This window comes from Bidens hawaiensis, unplaced genomic scaffold (assembly GCF_021521415.1).
Source record: "Bidens hawaiensis isolate Kalapana, Puna unplaced genomic scaffold, B.hawaiensis_p1.1 tig00419396_1, whole genome shotgun sequence".
In the NCBI taxonomy this organism is placed as follows: domain Eukaryota; kingdom Viridiplantae; phylum Streptophyta; class Magnoliopsida; order Asterales; family Asteraceae; genus Bidens; species Bidens hawaiensis.
In genome coordinates this window covers 2,200,289-2,215,000 of record NW_027504847.1, presented here as the reverse complement: position 1 = coordinate 2,215,000, position 14,712 = coordinate 2,200,289, and the positions used below count along the sequence as shown (strand labels likewise).

The 14,712-nt window shown below is 38.1% G+C and overlaps 1 protein-coding gene across 1 annotated transcript in view; it reads left to right on the top strand.

The window, feature by feature from the left end:
- The window catches only part of LOC143608616 (diacylglycerol kinase 5-like), a 16,074-nt gene extending 8,862 nt beyond the window's left edge, over nt 1-7,212 (top strand). The window contains exon 3 of the mRNA XM_077083616.1: nt 6,558-7,212. Within this exon, the coding sequence (XP_076939731.1) occupies nt 6,558-6,887 (330 nt within the window). The 3' untranslated portion in view covers nt 6,888-7,212. The remainder of the gene's footprint in view (nt 1-6,557) is intronic.
- The last annotated feature ends 7,500 nt before the right edge of the window (nt 7,213-14,712 follow it).

Here is a 14,712-nt window from a genome sequence, read left to right as displayed (position 1 = left end):
GCTTCCACACACCAAGTCTTTTAAACTGCAATAATTCCTCTTGCATGGCTGAGACCCAGTTGGAATCTTTCAGCGCATCGGTGGTGCTGTGTGGTTCTTCTTGTGCTAAGAAGCATTCATGGGCATTAAGAGCAACTGATCCTGACTCCATCATTTCTGTGTAGAGACCAAAATTCAGCTGTCGCCGAGTTTTGACACCCTGTTGAAAGTCCCCTATAATGTTGTCTTGTGGATGATCACGTTCAGTCCTAACAACCGGATTGTCAGAAACGATAACATTTTGTTCCAAGTTAGTTAAGTTCGGCTCAGAAACTGGAGCGGATTGTGGTGCCTCTGAAGTAGACGTTAGAGGCTGATCTGCATTCGGCACTTCTTGATTTGACGATGAAGGTTGTGACGTAACCTGAGTTGGTGCCGATTGTACATCATCTGCTGGAGATTCATCTTCAGATTCAGATTCGGAAGATTCTTGAACTTGATCGCTAGACTCTGTGGAGGAAGATGATGACGGACCAGGATGAGTTGAAGATTGCAAAGATTCATCAGGAGGTGCATTTTGCGCCTCATACATCATTTGAATAGCAATCTCATACAGATTGAATGACTTGAACAGTTTGTCATAATCAAACAACCAGTCTTCTCCTGTCCCCTTGGCTGGTTCTGTGTAGCGTTGAACATCGACATGGTACCATTCTTCAACTAATTTTGTTGTTCTGTTGAAGACCCTTTTGAGAGGTATGCTGTAACCCAGAAAATAGCCGTTGATGATCTTCTCCTCGAACTTATTATCGACTTGCCTTTTAAGTAACGTGCAAAGAGCCCCGAATGGTTCCAGGTGCTCTAAGTTAGGCCTTCGTCGTTGAAGAAGCTCGAAACTTGTCTTGCCGTGGCGCTTGACGATGCCTACCCGATTTAATGTGAAACAGGCGTTGGCAATTGCCTCACTCCAAAACGTAACAGGTAACACTGAGTCGGCTAACATTGTTCTTGCTGTCTCGATTAACGTACGATTTTTCCTTTCAGCAACCCCGTTCATTTGTGGAACATATGGGGCACTGAACTCCTGAACGATCCCTTTTTCTTTGCAGAAATTTTCAACATTCGCATTTTTAAATTCTGTACCGTTATCTGACCGCATTCTTCGAACCTTCAGATTGTATTGAGACTCAATAGTTGTAACCAGCAGTTGTATACACCCAAACGTTTCTGATTTTACTTTCAAGAAAAACACCCAAGAGAATCTAGAATATTCATCAGTAACCACTAGACAGTATGAGTGCCCAGAGATACTTTTGACGCTTATTGGGCCAAAAAGATTCATATGAAGGAGTTCCAACGGAATATCAATTGAGTGGAAACTCTTAGACTTGTGGGACCTTTTTATCTGCTTTCCGGCTTTGCACTTCACACATGAATCAGGGAGACGAAAACTTCTCAGATTAACTCCCTCAACTAGTCTGCGGTGCACAAGCTTGTTCATGTTCCTGACATTTATGTGTCCCATCCGTCTATGCCATAAGACAGTATCACGTTCGGATGCCTTGGACACGAAACATGTCGCCGTTGGAGACGTTGACCCTGCCTTAGCCATATCCAGAATGTAAAGATCACTCTGGCGTGCAGCTGACATTAAAACCTTGTCTTCAGGAAAGTTGAAATCCTTAGGCAAGATGTGGCAATCTCGGTCGTCAAACATAACTTTGAAACCTTTGTCGCAGATTTGACTTATCGACAACAGGTTGTTCTCCAACTCTTTGATGAAATTTACTTTCTCAAACGAAATTCGCCCATTAGACACCATTCCTTGGGCCGTGATATAACCTCCTTGATTTCCTGCAAAGGAAACTGCACCTCCTTTTATTTGTCTGACACTTGAAAGGAGATTCATGTTTCCAGTCATGTGCCTGGAAGCTCCTGAGTCTATGATCCACATGTTGAATCTTGGATCATATAGAGCAACCTGCACACAAAAACAAAAGGTTTAAATATCATTGGAAACCCAAGCCCTTAAGGTCTTGGGTTTTCCATCTTCATCACGAATGAACAATTCAATCCATTTACCCTCATTAACACTGTTTTCAGATTTGACGTTGTTATCAACAGTGTTAGTTTTCTTAGGTTTCCAAAAGTCAGTCTTCTTCTCAGCATGTTTGAGATAGCTGGTTGAAGACTGAGTTTCACTTGTCGAAGTGGAAATACTTGGATCTGAGGGGTTTGGGGATTGGTGTGGTGAGGTTGGCTGAGGTTTCCGAGGAGAAACCGACCTCGGTGTGTGAAACCGTTCTTGACCTTGAATGTCAATGGTCGGTCGCCTCCTAGGAGGTGACTTGACATACCTCGGATCCGGAGTCGATATGTACTGCTTAGGATCCGTGTACTTATAGCAAAATCTTGCTATATGCCCTACCTCTCCACACGAAAAACAGTAGTTTCTCCCCCTTTGACTTGGTGGAGAGAAATAACTCTGGTTTTGTCTGTTATCATAGTACCCCCTGGATTTGACATTTTGGTGTGAAGTTTGTCTAGGAGGGTGTTTTGGGAAATTATGTTTTTCATTAACGTTACCCTCCTTTACAAACTGGGTACTATGTTCCACATAGACTTTCTCAGATTTAGGATTAAACTTTTTCTTCTGAGAACTTCTTGTTGTTGTTGCCTTTGACTTAGATGGTGGTGGGCCCGATTTAGTTGTGGAACCTAAGTCTGTGGCATCAACATTTTGTTTGGACTCAGGAGCCGGGTCAATGACTTCTTTACCCTTAGACTTAGAAATTTGGTTTGTGTCCTCGGGTATATAATCATTTGATTCATCATCCGGCACAGCTCCTGGTGTGCTTGAAAATTGATTCAGGATCGGGGGTGGGACATTGTTATATCCCACGCCTCTTTCCTTTTTGCCTCGGAACTCGGGAATGATGTGTTCTAATAAATAAGATGAATTTGAGTAACTTTTTAATTTGAAATTCAATGATTCAAAATCAGCTTTCAAGTTTTCCAATTCTTTTTTCAAAACATTATTCTTATTTATGTGAAAATTGATAGAGTCTTGTTGATTCAGAACACATATTTCAAGTTCCTTGTTCTGACGCTTAAGGCTATCAATCTTTTCTTTAAAAACAGACTCTTTCTGCTTCCAAGCCTTATTCTGTGCAAGCGCGTCAGTCAGTTCCATTAAAGATCTTGAGGCTGCTTGTTTGTAAGCCTCGAGATCTTCAATTCTCTCTTTTAGAGATTGAATTTCTTGTTCATACAATTCACATTTTAAACATTTAACATTTTCTGGTTTGGGAGTTGATGGGTTAGAACTTACCTTGGCATTTGATGTCTCTGCCATGAATGCAAAGCAAAGATTCCCAGCTTTTTCCAGAAACGATGCAGAAGTTGCTTTAGACTCTACTTCGTTGACTTCTTCAACTTTAGCAGCCTCTGCGGGAATTGTCGAACATGGAGATGTTTGAGGAACATTTGACTCTTTTTCGTGATCCTCCTTAATCTCCAAAGATACCACTTCAACCTCAGGTTCTCCTTCATGGACTTCAGCAGCTGGTTCATCGACAGTATATTCTTCATTGGTCGAGGAAACAACAGACTCTGTTTCAGAGTTTTCATCTACTACTGTGACATCAGCCATGTTGATGCTCAAGTTCCATGTCTCGCCTTCATCCCCTTGAACTGCAAGAGCAGTTTCGTTGTTGATGTCGACGTTGTTTGCTGCGGTTTGATTTTGAGGGACCAGTTGTCTCTCAAGGTTGACAGTTGCAGCTGCTGCAGCAGGAGTGGATGATGATGAAGTGGTTCGGAAGGGATATTGGTGACCTTCCCTTCTTGGCTTCGAGCACTCCTTGGCAAAGTGACCAAGTTCGCCACAGTTGTAGCATTTTACTTTGCTTTTATCAAAGCCGAACTTGGATTTGTTGTTTATTGAGAGGGCCTGACCTGTTTTCTTCGTCCACTTTCTGGCCCTTCGGAACGCACTGCCAAGAGCCCACATAATGTCTATGCGTTCCATATCATCTTCGTCAAGCTGTTCATAGTCATCGCTGTCCAGATGACTATTTCCTAGCTTACCCGCCACCATTAAACTGTAGGACTCAATTATCGTGCCTAGAGTTGCCATGTGTTCTTTGGCAACCTCCACTGTTACTGTTCCCAAGCCTTCAGTATTCAACGTTGCTTTCTCCGTTGACTTGGGTCCGGAGTTAGTACTTGAGTTTCCAGAAGTTGATAGTGGGACGGAAGATCTCGTTTCAGTCCCCTTTGATTGATTTGACGTTGAGGAGACAAAAGCAGTCTTCATCGGAGCATGATCAGTTGAATCTGACAAAGGAGGTTTTGACATGTAAAGTGATTTGTCAGAAGTTGATCTCGGTTTTCTGGAAGAGGCTCTTAGTTCAGCCTCTTCGTGTCTGATTTCTTTAATAAAATCAGACAGGAGAATCGTCTCCAGCTGATGACTTCTTCTCATTACTGTCAGGAAGGTGCTCCAGCTAGGTGGAAGTCCTTGTGCAAGACATCTAACTTTCTCAGTCCCTGTAGTTTTGACGTTATAGGACTTGAGTTCTGACATTAGATGGTAAAATCTCGACAGTAACGACTCAATATCTTCTCCCGACTCTGGACTAAACAGATCAAATTCACGCTTGAGCTCCCGTGCGTGAATTTCTCTAAGGGAATCAGATCCTTCACATCGGTCAACCAGTGCGTTCCAAAGAGTTGACGCTGTAGTAAACTGGTTAAACTGATGAAAAAGATCAGTGGAGAGTGCTTGTGATAGTAAGGAGAAGGCTTTCTTCTCAGCATCGAAGGCTATCTTTTGTTCTTCAGATAGCCTAAAGTAGCTCAACGACTCACCATCATCATTCGTTGGATGCACCCAACTTGTCTGGACAGCTTCCCAAAGTCCAGGATTTACACCTGTTATATGAATTTGAAATCTTGTCTTCCAGGTTGTAAATTCGTTTAAAGTCATTAGCTTTGGTGGCTTGTTATAGCTTCCCGATTCAGAATCACTTTCGAGAATCGATTGAATCCTCTTGTTGGTACTCGAACTTGTAGCCATCTTTGTTTCTTTGCTTTGACGTTTAACTGTTGATCGAATGAGTTTGATTCGATCGGATGAGTGACCTATTCGATCGAATGTGTTCTGGTTCGATCGAATGTCTCTCTGAAATACAGATCTGATCTTCCGAAAGTTATTCGATCGAATGTGAATCTGGTTCGATCGAATGGGTTGAGAAGTTCGATCGAAAGAGTTTCTGGTTCAATCGAACGGGTTCTGACAGTCGAATAAGACAAAGATCGAATCGACGGATCGAATAAAAGACTTATTCAATCGAATGGTGACTAATTCGATCGAATGAACAAATCTGGTTCGATCGAATGAACTAGGAGTAATTCTCGGCGGGAAAAACTGATTCGGTCAAAGTTCAAACTTGTTCGATCGAATAGGAAGGCTATTCGATCGAATGAGTTCCAAAAATAGACTGGTTCGATCGGAAAATCTGGAAATTCCAAAATTAGAAGATTTTGACGGATTTTCGAATTTTGAATCAAAAACACGAATTTTGAAAGATCAAGGGGCAACTTAAGATCGAAATATGACTTTTAACACAAAAACAACTTAAGACCAACCAAAAAACGGATCAAAACCACCAAAAATACGAAGAACACGAAGAACGCGAAGAACGTTCTTGACGAAACTCGAACTTTTAACACACAATTCTAAGATCAAAACACCAAAATATGACAATTTTAACAGTTTTTGACAAGAACACGACGAACACCAAGATCAAAAACACCAAAAATTCGGAATTTTCCGGCAAAAATTACGATTTTCACGAGAAAAACACGAATTTCACCACAAATCTAACGTGAATCAAGAACCAAAGGCTCTGATACCACTTTGTCGGACCGGTGCGGGACACGGTTTCCCAACGATTCACGGGGCAACGTGTTAGAGTGCGGAATCCTCTAACACGGCGATTCGGTGGTGATCAACAACGCGCGGTAACGATTCCTAAGACGGTTTGACACCTAGGGACGGAGGAAAGGACCGACACGTGAAGAACGGGCAGAGAGTATTTCAGCAGAGTGGTGGTTCGTGACTGTGTGTAGAATGTGTGCTCTTGTGAAATTTCCTAAGTTTCGTTTATATATCGAAAACTGGTTCGATCGAATGAGTCTCTCATTCGATCGAACGAGACCTGGTTCGATCGAATCAGTCACTGATTCGATCGAATCAGTTTCTTTTGACATTTTCAGTCCGTTAACTTAGTTTCACGATCGTTATCTTCATATCGAACCATCCTGATAGAACTGGGGACATACACATGACATTTCATGTCCTAACACCTTCAAGTTCTTAAATAATTTAACAGTTCTGTAATGATACTCATCCTATATATATATATATATATATATATATATATATATATATGTAGGATGAGTACCATTACAGAACTCAGTATATATATAATTTTTTTTCTATAAAAAACGTTAGTTATTAAGTCATCCTATTTATATATAAGTTAAACTTTTTGGCCCGTTACATTTTGCAGGCGAGAGGAGTTCGTTTTGAGTTTCGTAAGAGTGAAACGGATCATACATTTATGAGAATGGACGGGGAGCCATGGAAACAGCCTCTGCCAAAATACGACGACACTGTCACAATAGAAATCTCATGTTCGGGTCAAGTGAGCATGTTAGCAACTGGAACCTACCCGTCCAAAAGCGTATATGACCCTAACACCCCTCGCACTCCAAAGGATAACGAGTGTGATAGCGATGAAGAAGAGGCCGTTGTAGACATATCTGAAGAACAACGAAAGTTTGGTGCAGCTTCGAGTTTTCAGTTGCCGGAAGACTTTCACGTATCGCAAGTGAGTTAGTTATTGTTTCGGCTATGAAATTTGTTCATTCTATTTGACTATGATTTTAGCTTGATTTGTTGGGATTGGATTGGTTTGGAAGTTTAGTTGGAGATTGACTAGAGTTGTAAATCATTAGTGAAACTTGTAGATTTACAAGTAATGAAAATGACTCAATGGTGTAATGCAGTTTGGATGCCATATTATTATTGTGTTTAGAGGCGTTCACGGTGTGGCTCGGCTGGTTTTGATGAAATTATATTCGAGTTATAACTATGGTTTTAAAAAATGACAAACCGAACCAAAACCAGCCTGGTTGGGTGGGTTGGTTGGACTGGTTGGTTTTAGTGGTTTGATTCTTTGAACTGATATTTGTATTTTTATCTACAAAATCCTTAGGTTGCATTAAAAATTTTAGAACGAATAACACATGTAAGGTTAAATTGTCAGTATGGAATTCCCAATTTTCAGTCGGACGGCTAAACTGACATAATTGAATCACACAAATATTTCCAAATTTTGGGAACGGTATAAGCTTTAAATAGCAGGACAATTACATAGACAACACGTTTTTGCATCCACCTAGTTTCTATTTGTAAACCACAAAAAGAGAAATTAACGATGTTCTCCGAGGTTTGCTAGTGTTCTAAATATTGTAGTCATTCAAAAATCTCTGCAACTCCCACCATGTCGCCATAACATCGCTTCAATCAAAGCATTTACTTTGTTTATTGAGTAAAGTGCCATTTTAGAACGAATAACACATGTAAGGTTAAACTGTAAGGTTAAACTGTCAGTATGGAATTCCCAATTTTCAGTCGGACGGCTAAACTGACATAATTGAATCACACAAATATTTCCAAATTTTGGGAACGGTATAAGCTTTAAATAGCAGGACAATTACATAGACAACACGTTTTTGCATCCACCTAGTTTCTATTTGTAAACCACAAAAAGAGAAATTAACGATGTTCTCCGAGGTTTGCTAGTGTTCTAAATATTGTAGTCATTCAAAAATCTCTGCAACTCCCACCATGTCGCCATAACATCGCTTCAATCAAAGCATTTACTTTGTTTATTGAGTAAAGTGCCATTTTAGCATTTCCTTGTGATTTGGTAAATAATACGAATTTAGTTCAAAAAGTTTATTTTTTGTATATTAACCCTCCACGTTTCTCAGTTATTGTCAATTACATCCAAATCACTAACCCCGTTAAATTTTATCGTTAAGTCAGGGGTAGACATGTCTTTTCACTATTTCTTTATTATAATACTTATTTCAATGAACTCCGATTTTCGTCTTTGTGGTTTGTCTAAATCTACGGTTTTAGTCCAATAGTTTTAAGTTTGCAATTTTCTTCCCTATGGTTTCATTTCACTTGCAATTAAACTCGAATTCCCTAATCTCGTTAAGTTTGGTTGTTAAACCCATTAGTGTGCCCTTCACGTGATGGGCAGTTTTGTTCCTTATGTTTTCCCTTTTTTCCCAAATACACCCCAGCCCCTCACGTGAGGGGGTTGCGATTTAGGGTTGAGATTTATTTGGAGAGAAAAAAGACAAAATTGATCGTCACATGAGGGGCATGCAAATGGGTTAACGACAAGACTTAACAAGGTTAATAAATTCGGGTTTAATTACAAGTGAAATGAAACCATAAGGAATAAAACTGTAAATTTGAAACTACTGGACTAAAACTTCAGATTTTGACAAACCAGAGGGACGAAAACCGCAGTTTACTTAAACAAGTATTATAATAAAGAAAGAGTGAAAAAACATATCTACCCCTGACTTAACGATAAAATTTAACGGGGTTAGTGATTTGGATGTAATTGGCAAGAACTGGGAAACGTGGAGGGTCCATATGCAAAAAATAAATTTTTTGGACTAAATTCGCATTATTTACCAAATCACAAGGACTAAAATGACACTTTACTCTTATTTATTTAAGAGACTTTGTCTCTATCACTGGACCGTCAACACTAATAAGCTAGTGCTCAAAAAATGAAAATAATATTCAAGGGTGATAATCAAGACCGAAGTTAATTTGAATAAAGATATTTGTATATGGCCATGGGTTTACCTAAATCAATTAAATTATACAACTAGCTGATTTAGAATATTTAATACTCTTTTTTAATTGTGAGACATAAAAGTGGCATGTGCACATGCTCAAATTCATTATTTTATTACATGTATCGTTCCTGTGTTTATATTCTAGAAGAAACAGCCACTGGTTTCAGGTGTTGGGGTCCATTGGAATCTTATTTCTGTTGCATATGTTAAATCAATAATCAGTAGTTCAGTGTACATTGAATCATTTTACATCGGTTATATGTTTTATGCCCTGCATAACTAACACTTTGATATATGTTTTAACTTCTATTTTTGAAATAAAAATAGGAATTGTTGTGTGAAAATCTGTAAGTTATTTATAGTGTCACAAAAGAAAAATTGATGCTTACTTTAGTTTAAAGAATGACCTATAACTAACTATGGGCTGTTTCGAGAGAGCTTTGAGTCATAAGTAAATTTGACAACAGTTCTACTTATAACGCTTGTAATTGACCTCATATATATTCTTTTATTATATATAATGAAATTCATAATTTTTTATTTATATTTGCTATGGTTTACTGTTTTGAGACTTAAAAAAGTTGTACAAGATTTTTAACACTTCAAAAGTCAAGAAATAATAAACCAAAAACATTTTTAAACTTTTGGCCCAAAATACTAAAATATTCCAAAAGTGGCTTGTCACCATAACTCCTGGGTTTTACAAACCGAATAAGCATCGTTTTAAATATTTTTTGTCATAAACTATACAAGTTTTTTGAGCATTTACTAATATAATTCCTGGGTTTAGTACTAGTACCGTAACGAAGCTCACCCGTAACAACCGAATTCGTGTGCTTTGATCATAAACTGAATTTCTTTTTTTGATACGTTATTTTTTATCATTATAAGTTATACGGCTTTCGCAACTGTCTTCTACGTTAACGAATTAATTTATTCAATTTAGTGTCAATATTATCACAAACTTAACCATAGCAACCGAATGCCCGTTAATAAATCGCTACATATGTATTCCAACATATCCAACATCCAACTACTTAATTATTATTATTATTATTATTATTATTATTATTATTATTATTATTATTATTATTATTAGGCCCAAAGCCCATAGTCATCTACCACACGATCCATAATAAAATTGACTCTAAAATATTAAAAACCAGTAGCGGCTAACTTGTGCAATAATTCACCCACACTTTGTTTCAGACATTTAATCAAACACCTTGTATACATATATATATAACCAACCACCCATATAACCAAAACCACCAACCAAACTAAACCCAATATGAGCAGTGGATCAACAATCAAAGCATTGTTAGTGGTGGCCTGCATAGGGTTGAAAGACCAAGGTTTTGCAAGATGGAATGGGCCCATTAGGTCACTTCATAACCATGCAAAAACCAAGATTGGGTCGTGTAATTAGTCGGGTGGTGGTGGTGGTGGTGATCGGTCTTCGAGATCGTTGATTGTGGGTTCTGATTTGGCGGGTGGTGGGAAGTGTAGGTTGAAGAAGACGAAGGCGGAGTCGATGAAGAAGGTTATGTATGTTAATTGTTTTGGTCCTAGTACTGTTAGGTTTTAGGGTTTAGGGTTTATTGATAGATACATACAATATTTTGAATCTCTAAGTATATTATTATTTTTATTATTATTATTAATGTTTATAGCCATTGGTTCTAAGTTTTAATGTTTTTTTTTTTAATTTTTGTTTATGGTTTTGAGTCAAAGATGGTTTAGGTTAAAGCGGGTTGTTTAAAAGTATTTTAGTCATGTTTAGGGTGGTAGGGGTGGTCACCATCGGTGTTCGCCGAACATTCATCACTGGAGGTGGTTTTACCACAAGAAACTGTCCAACCTAACGTTCTCTCTCCTCTACACACACGAACACATCTCTTTTTCTCCTCATATTTTATCGGGAACAAGTGACAGAGCTGGCTACCCGCTCTGCAAACTCTACCCGGAAAGAGGGTACCCAAAGGTGCCCTAATACCCTTTGGGTAAAATGGGGTCTGAGCAAAGTGAAGACATGTTGAAATTATTCAATTTTATGGAAAAGAAAAGTATCAAAATTGACATGTTGAAATTATTCAATTTTATGGAAAAGAAAAGTATCAAAATTGATTCGGGTGTTATATTTTTATGATGACAAGTGGCAGTGGAAGAGTCACGTGAGTTGACAACAACGGATGTGGTGGTTGCTACAGGGATGTTGATGATGCAACAACGTTGTGGTGAGTTGGGGCTTGGGAAGGTGATGGTATAGGCAAGTTGCAAGTGACGGTAAAATACAATATTTTGTGGGTTGTGATGGTTATCTGGTTACGTTTTAAGTTAACTAATTTTATAAAGTACGATTGATTTTGGCATATTATAAAATTAGATGTAAAGAGAATTGAAAATAATCGAAATTATTATAAACCTATTAGCAATATAGAGAAGATTGGAGAATGAGTTCTTATTGATATCTTAATATGGAGTATGAGCTCTCTATTTATAAGCTCATTACATTGATTACACAATAAACACATAGATAAGTTAAGTACATGGAGAGTCACAATATAATAGTGGAGAGTCACCATAAATACATAATTCATAATACTCCCCCTTATCCACATGCTGAAATACGCTTGTTTATGCTGTCTCGTTAAAAACCTTGCTAGGAAAACCCAGTGGGATAAAACCATAGCTAAGGGAAAAAGAGTGCAACGCATATTATTCTCCCCCTGATGATTTTAGCTCCTTGAGTCGACGCATCCCGATCTCGTGAATTAATTTTTTGAATGTTGAGGTCGGGAGTGATTTAGTAAACAAGTCTGCCAAATTCTCGCTAGAACGAATTTGTTGAACGATAATATTCCCATTCTTTTGTAGATCATATGTAAAAAAGAACTTTGGCGAGATATAATTGGTTCTGTCTCCTTTGATGTATCCTTCCTTGAGTTGTGCAATGCATGCTGCGTTGTCTTCATATAAAACTGTTGGTCCCTCGTCTGCAGAAGAAATACCACAAGATCCACGAATGTGTTGTATTATAGTTCTCAACCAAACACATTCTCGACTAGCTTCATGGATTGCTAATAATTCTGCATGGTTAGATGAAGTGGCTGTGATTTTTTGCTTCACTGAACGCCATGAAATTGCAGTGCCTGCGTGTGTGAATAAATATCCTGTTTGGGATCGGCCAGTATGAGGATCAGACAAATACCCTGCATCTGCAAAACCAACCAAGCTTGTTTTTGATCGGTTAGTAAAATACAATCCCATATCTTTAGTTCCTTGGAGATATCGAAATATTTGTTTTACCCCATTCCAATGTCTCCTTGTTGGGCATGAACTATACCTTGCCAACAAATTTAATGAAAATGATATATCTGGTCGTGTATGGCTCGCAAGGAACATTAATGCACCAATTGCACTTAGATACGGTACTTCTGGACCAAGAATTTCTTCTTCGTCTCCTGGTGGTCGGAATGGGTCCTTTTCTACATCAAGCGACCTTACAACCATTGGAGTGCTCAGTGGATGTGATTTGTCCATGTAAAACTTTTTGAGTAATTTTTTTATGTAAGTTTCTTGATGCATAAGTATCCCACCTTTAAGATGTTCTATTTGTAACCCAAGACAAAACTTTGTCTTTCCAAGGTCTTTCATCTCAAACTCTTTTTTCAAATACTCGATTGCCGTTTGGAGCTCCCTAGGAGGTCCAATTATATTCAAATCATCAACATATACAGCAATTATAACAAATTCAGATTCTGATCTTTTTGTAAAAATGCATGGACAAACAGAATCATTTTTGTAACCTTCTTTCAACAAATACTCACTAAGGCGATTATACCACATACGCCCAGATTGTTTTAGCCCATATAATGATTTGTTTAGTTAAATTGAAAGATGTTCTCGAGAACTTGATTTACATGATTCTGGTAGTTTGAATCCTGCAGGTAGTTTCATGTAAATTTCTGTATCAGTGGGCCATAAAGGTAAGCTGTCACAACATCCATTAGACGCATATCAATCCCTTGTTGTGTGTGGACATGAGGTACAGGATGCTCCACGCTTATCCCAATAGACATGCAATAATCATTAAATGTTTGGGATGTAAATTCACCAGCATTGTCTAACCGAATTTTCTTAATGGGGTAATCGGGGAAATGTGCTCTTAACCTTATTAATTGAGCAAGTAGTCGTGCAAATGCCATATTATGACTTGATAATAAGCACACATGAGACCATCTAGTTGATGCATCAATTAGGACCATAAAGTATCTAAATGGTCCACTATGGGGATTGATAGGCCCACATATATCACCATGTATTCTTTCTAAAAAACTAAGAGATTCGGTCCCCACCTTAGCCGGTGATGGACGAGTAATTAATTTTCCTTGCGAGCATGCAGCACATGTAATGTCCTTAGTCTGAAGAACCTTTTGTGTTTTCAAAGGATTCCCGCATGTATTTTCAATAATTTTTCGCATCATAATTGATCCGGGATGGCCTAACCGATCATGCCAAATAATAAAATTTTCCCGATCCATAAACTTCTGGTTTATGACCATGTTTGATTCAATTATATTAATTTTAGTATAGTACAAACCGGAGGCAAGTGCGGGAAACTTTTCCAATACATGTTTCTCACCCGAAATCGTACTTGTGATTTGAAGATACTCATAATGTTCCTCACATGTTGTCTCAAGATGATATCCATTTTGACGAATATCTTTAAAACTTATTAAATTTCTTTGAGACAATGGGGCAAACAATGCATTATTAAATTTGAAATGTGTTCCACCCGGAAATACAACATTTGTTTCTCCAAAGCCTTCAATTAATTTTGAACTACCCGATATAGTACCAACGTTTGCCTCTTTTATAATTAAATTGGAGAAAAAATGTCTTTTCTTGAAAATTGTATGCGTGGTTGCACTATCGATTAGACATATGTCTTCATCATTAATAGGACGTTTTAAATGCTCCATACACTTCAAAACAATAACAAAAAAAATCACATAAATTAAATGGCTTATGCGTTTCAAACACAACAAGTCCAAAATATCCCATATTCTTAAAACGAAAATATTATTATAAAATAAATGTCCAGACATAACATAAAGAAAATCAAAACATCCAGACATAACATAGACATAACATAAAGAAAAACATTTATTAAAGTCCAATCATTCATATGTAATGGAAATTTGAAGCATCAAACTTGGGTGTATCATCCATGATATCACCGGAATTCATATCGATTGGATCAATAATGAAATCATCCACATCAAGAGCAGTTGTATTAGTATGCTCATTGTGACCATTGGGGATATCAATGTTGCCATATGCAAAGTTTGTTTCCATTCCTTTTCCTTTATTTTTGACTGATTGTTGGTAGAGTGTCACCAAGTGTTTTGGTGTACGACAAGTATGTGCCCAATGGTTATTACTTCCACATCGGTGACATGCATTTGATGTGGTTACATTTGTCTTTTTATCACTTTCATACTTGAGCTTCTTTCCATGTTCTTGCCCTTTATGATGGGATCTTGTGTTCTTAAATTGAACACCATGATAACTTCCCCGGTTATATCCATGTCCACGACCGCAACCACGACCACGATCCCGACCCCGATGGTAACCACGACCACGACTTCCACTTTTATCGTTATATGATGCCACATTCGCTTCAAGGAATGGGGCGGTGCCAACCGGTCGGGTCTCATGATTTTTCATCAAGAGTTCGTTGTTTTGTTCGGCCACAAGTAAATATGA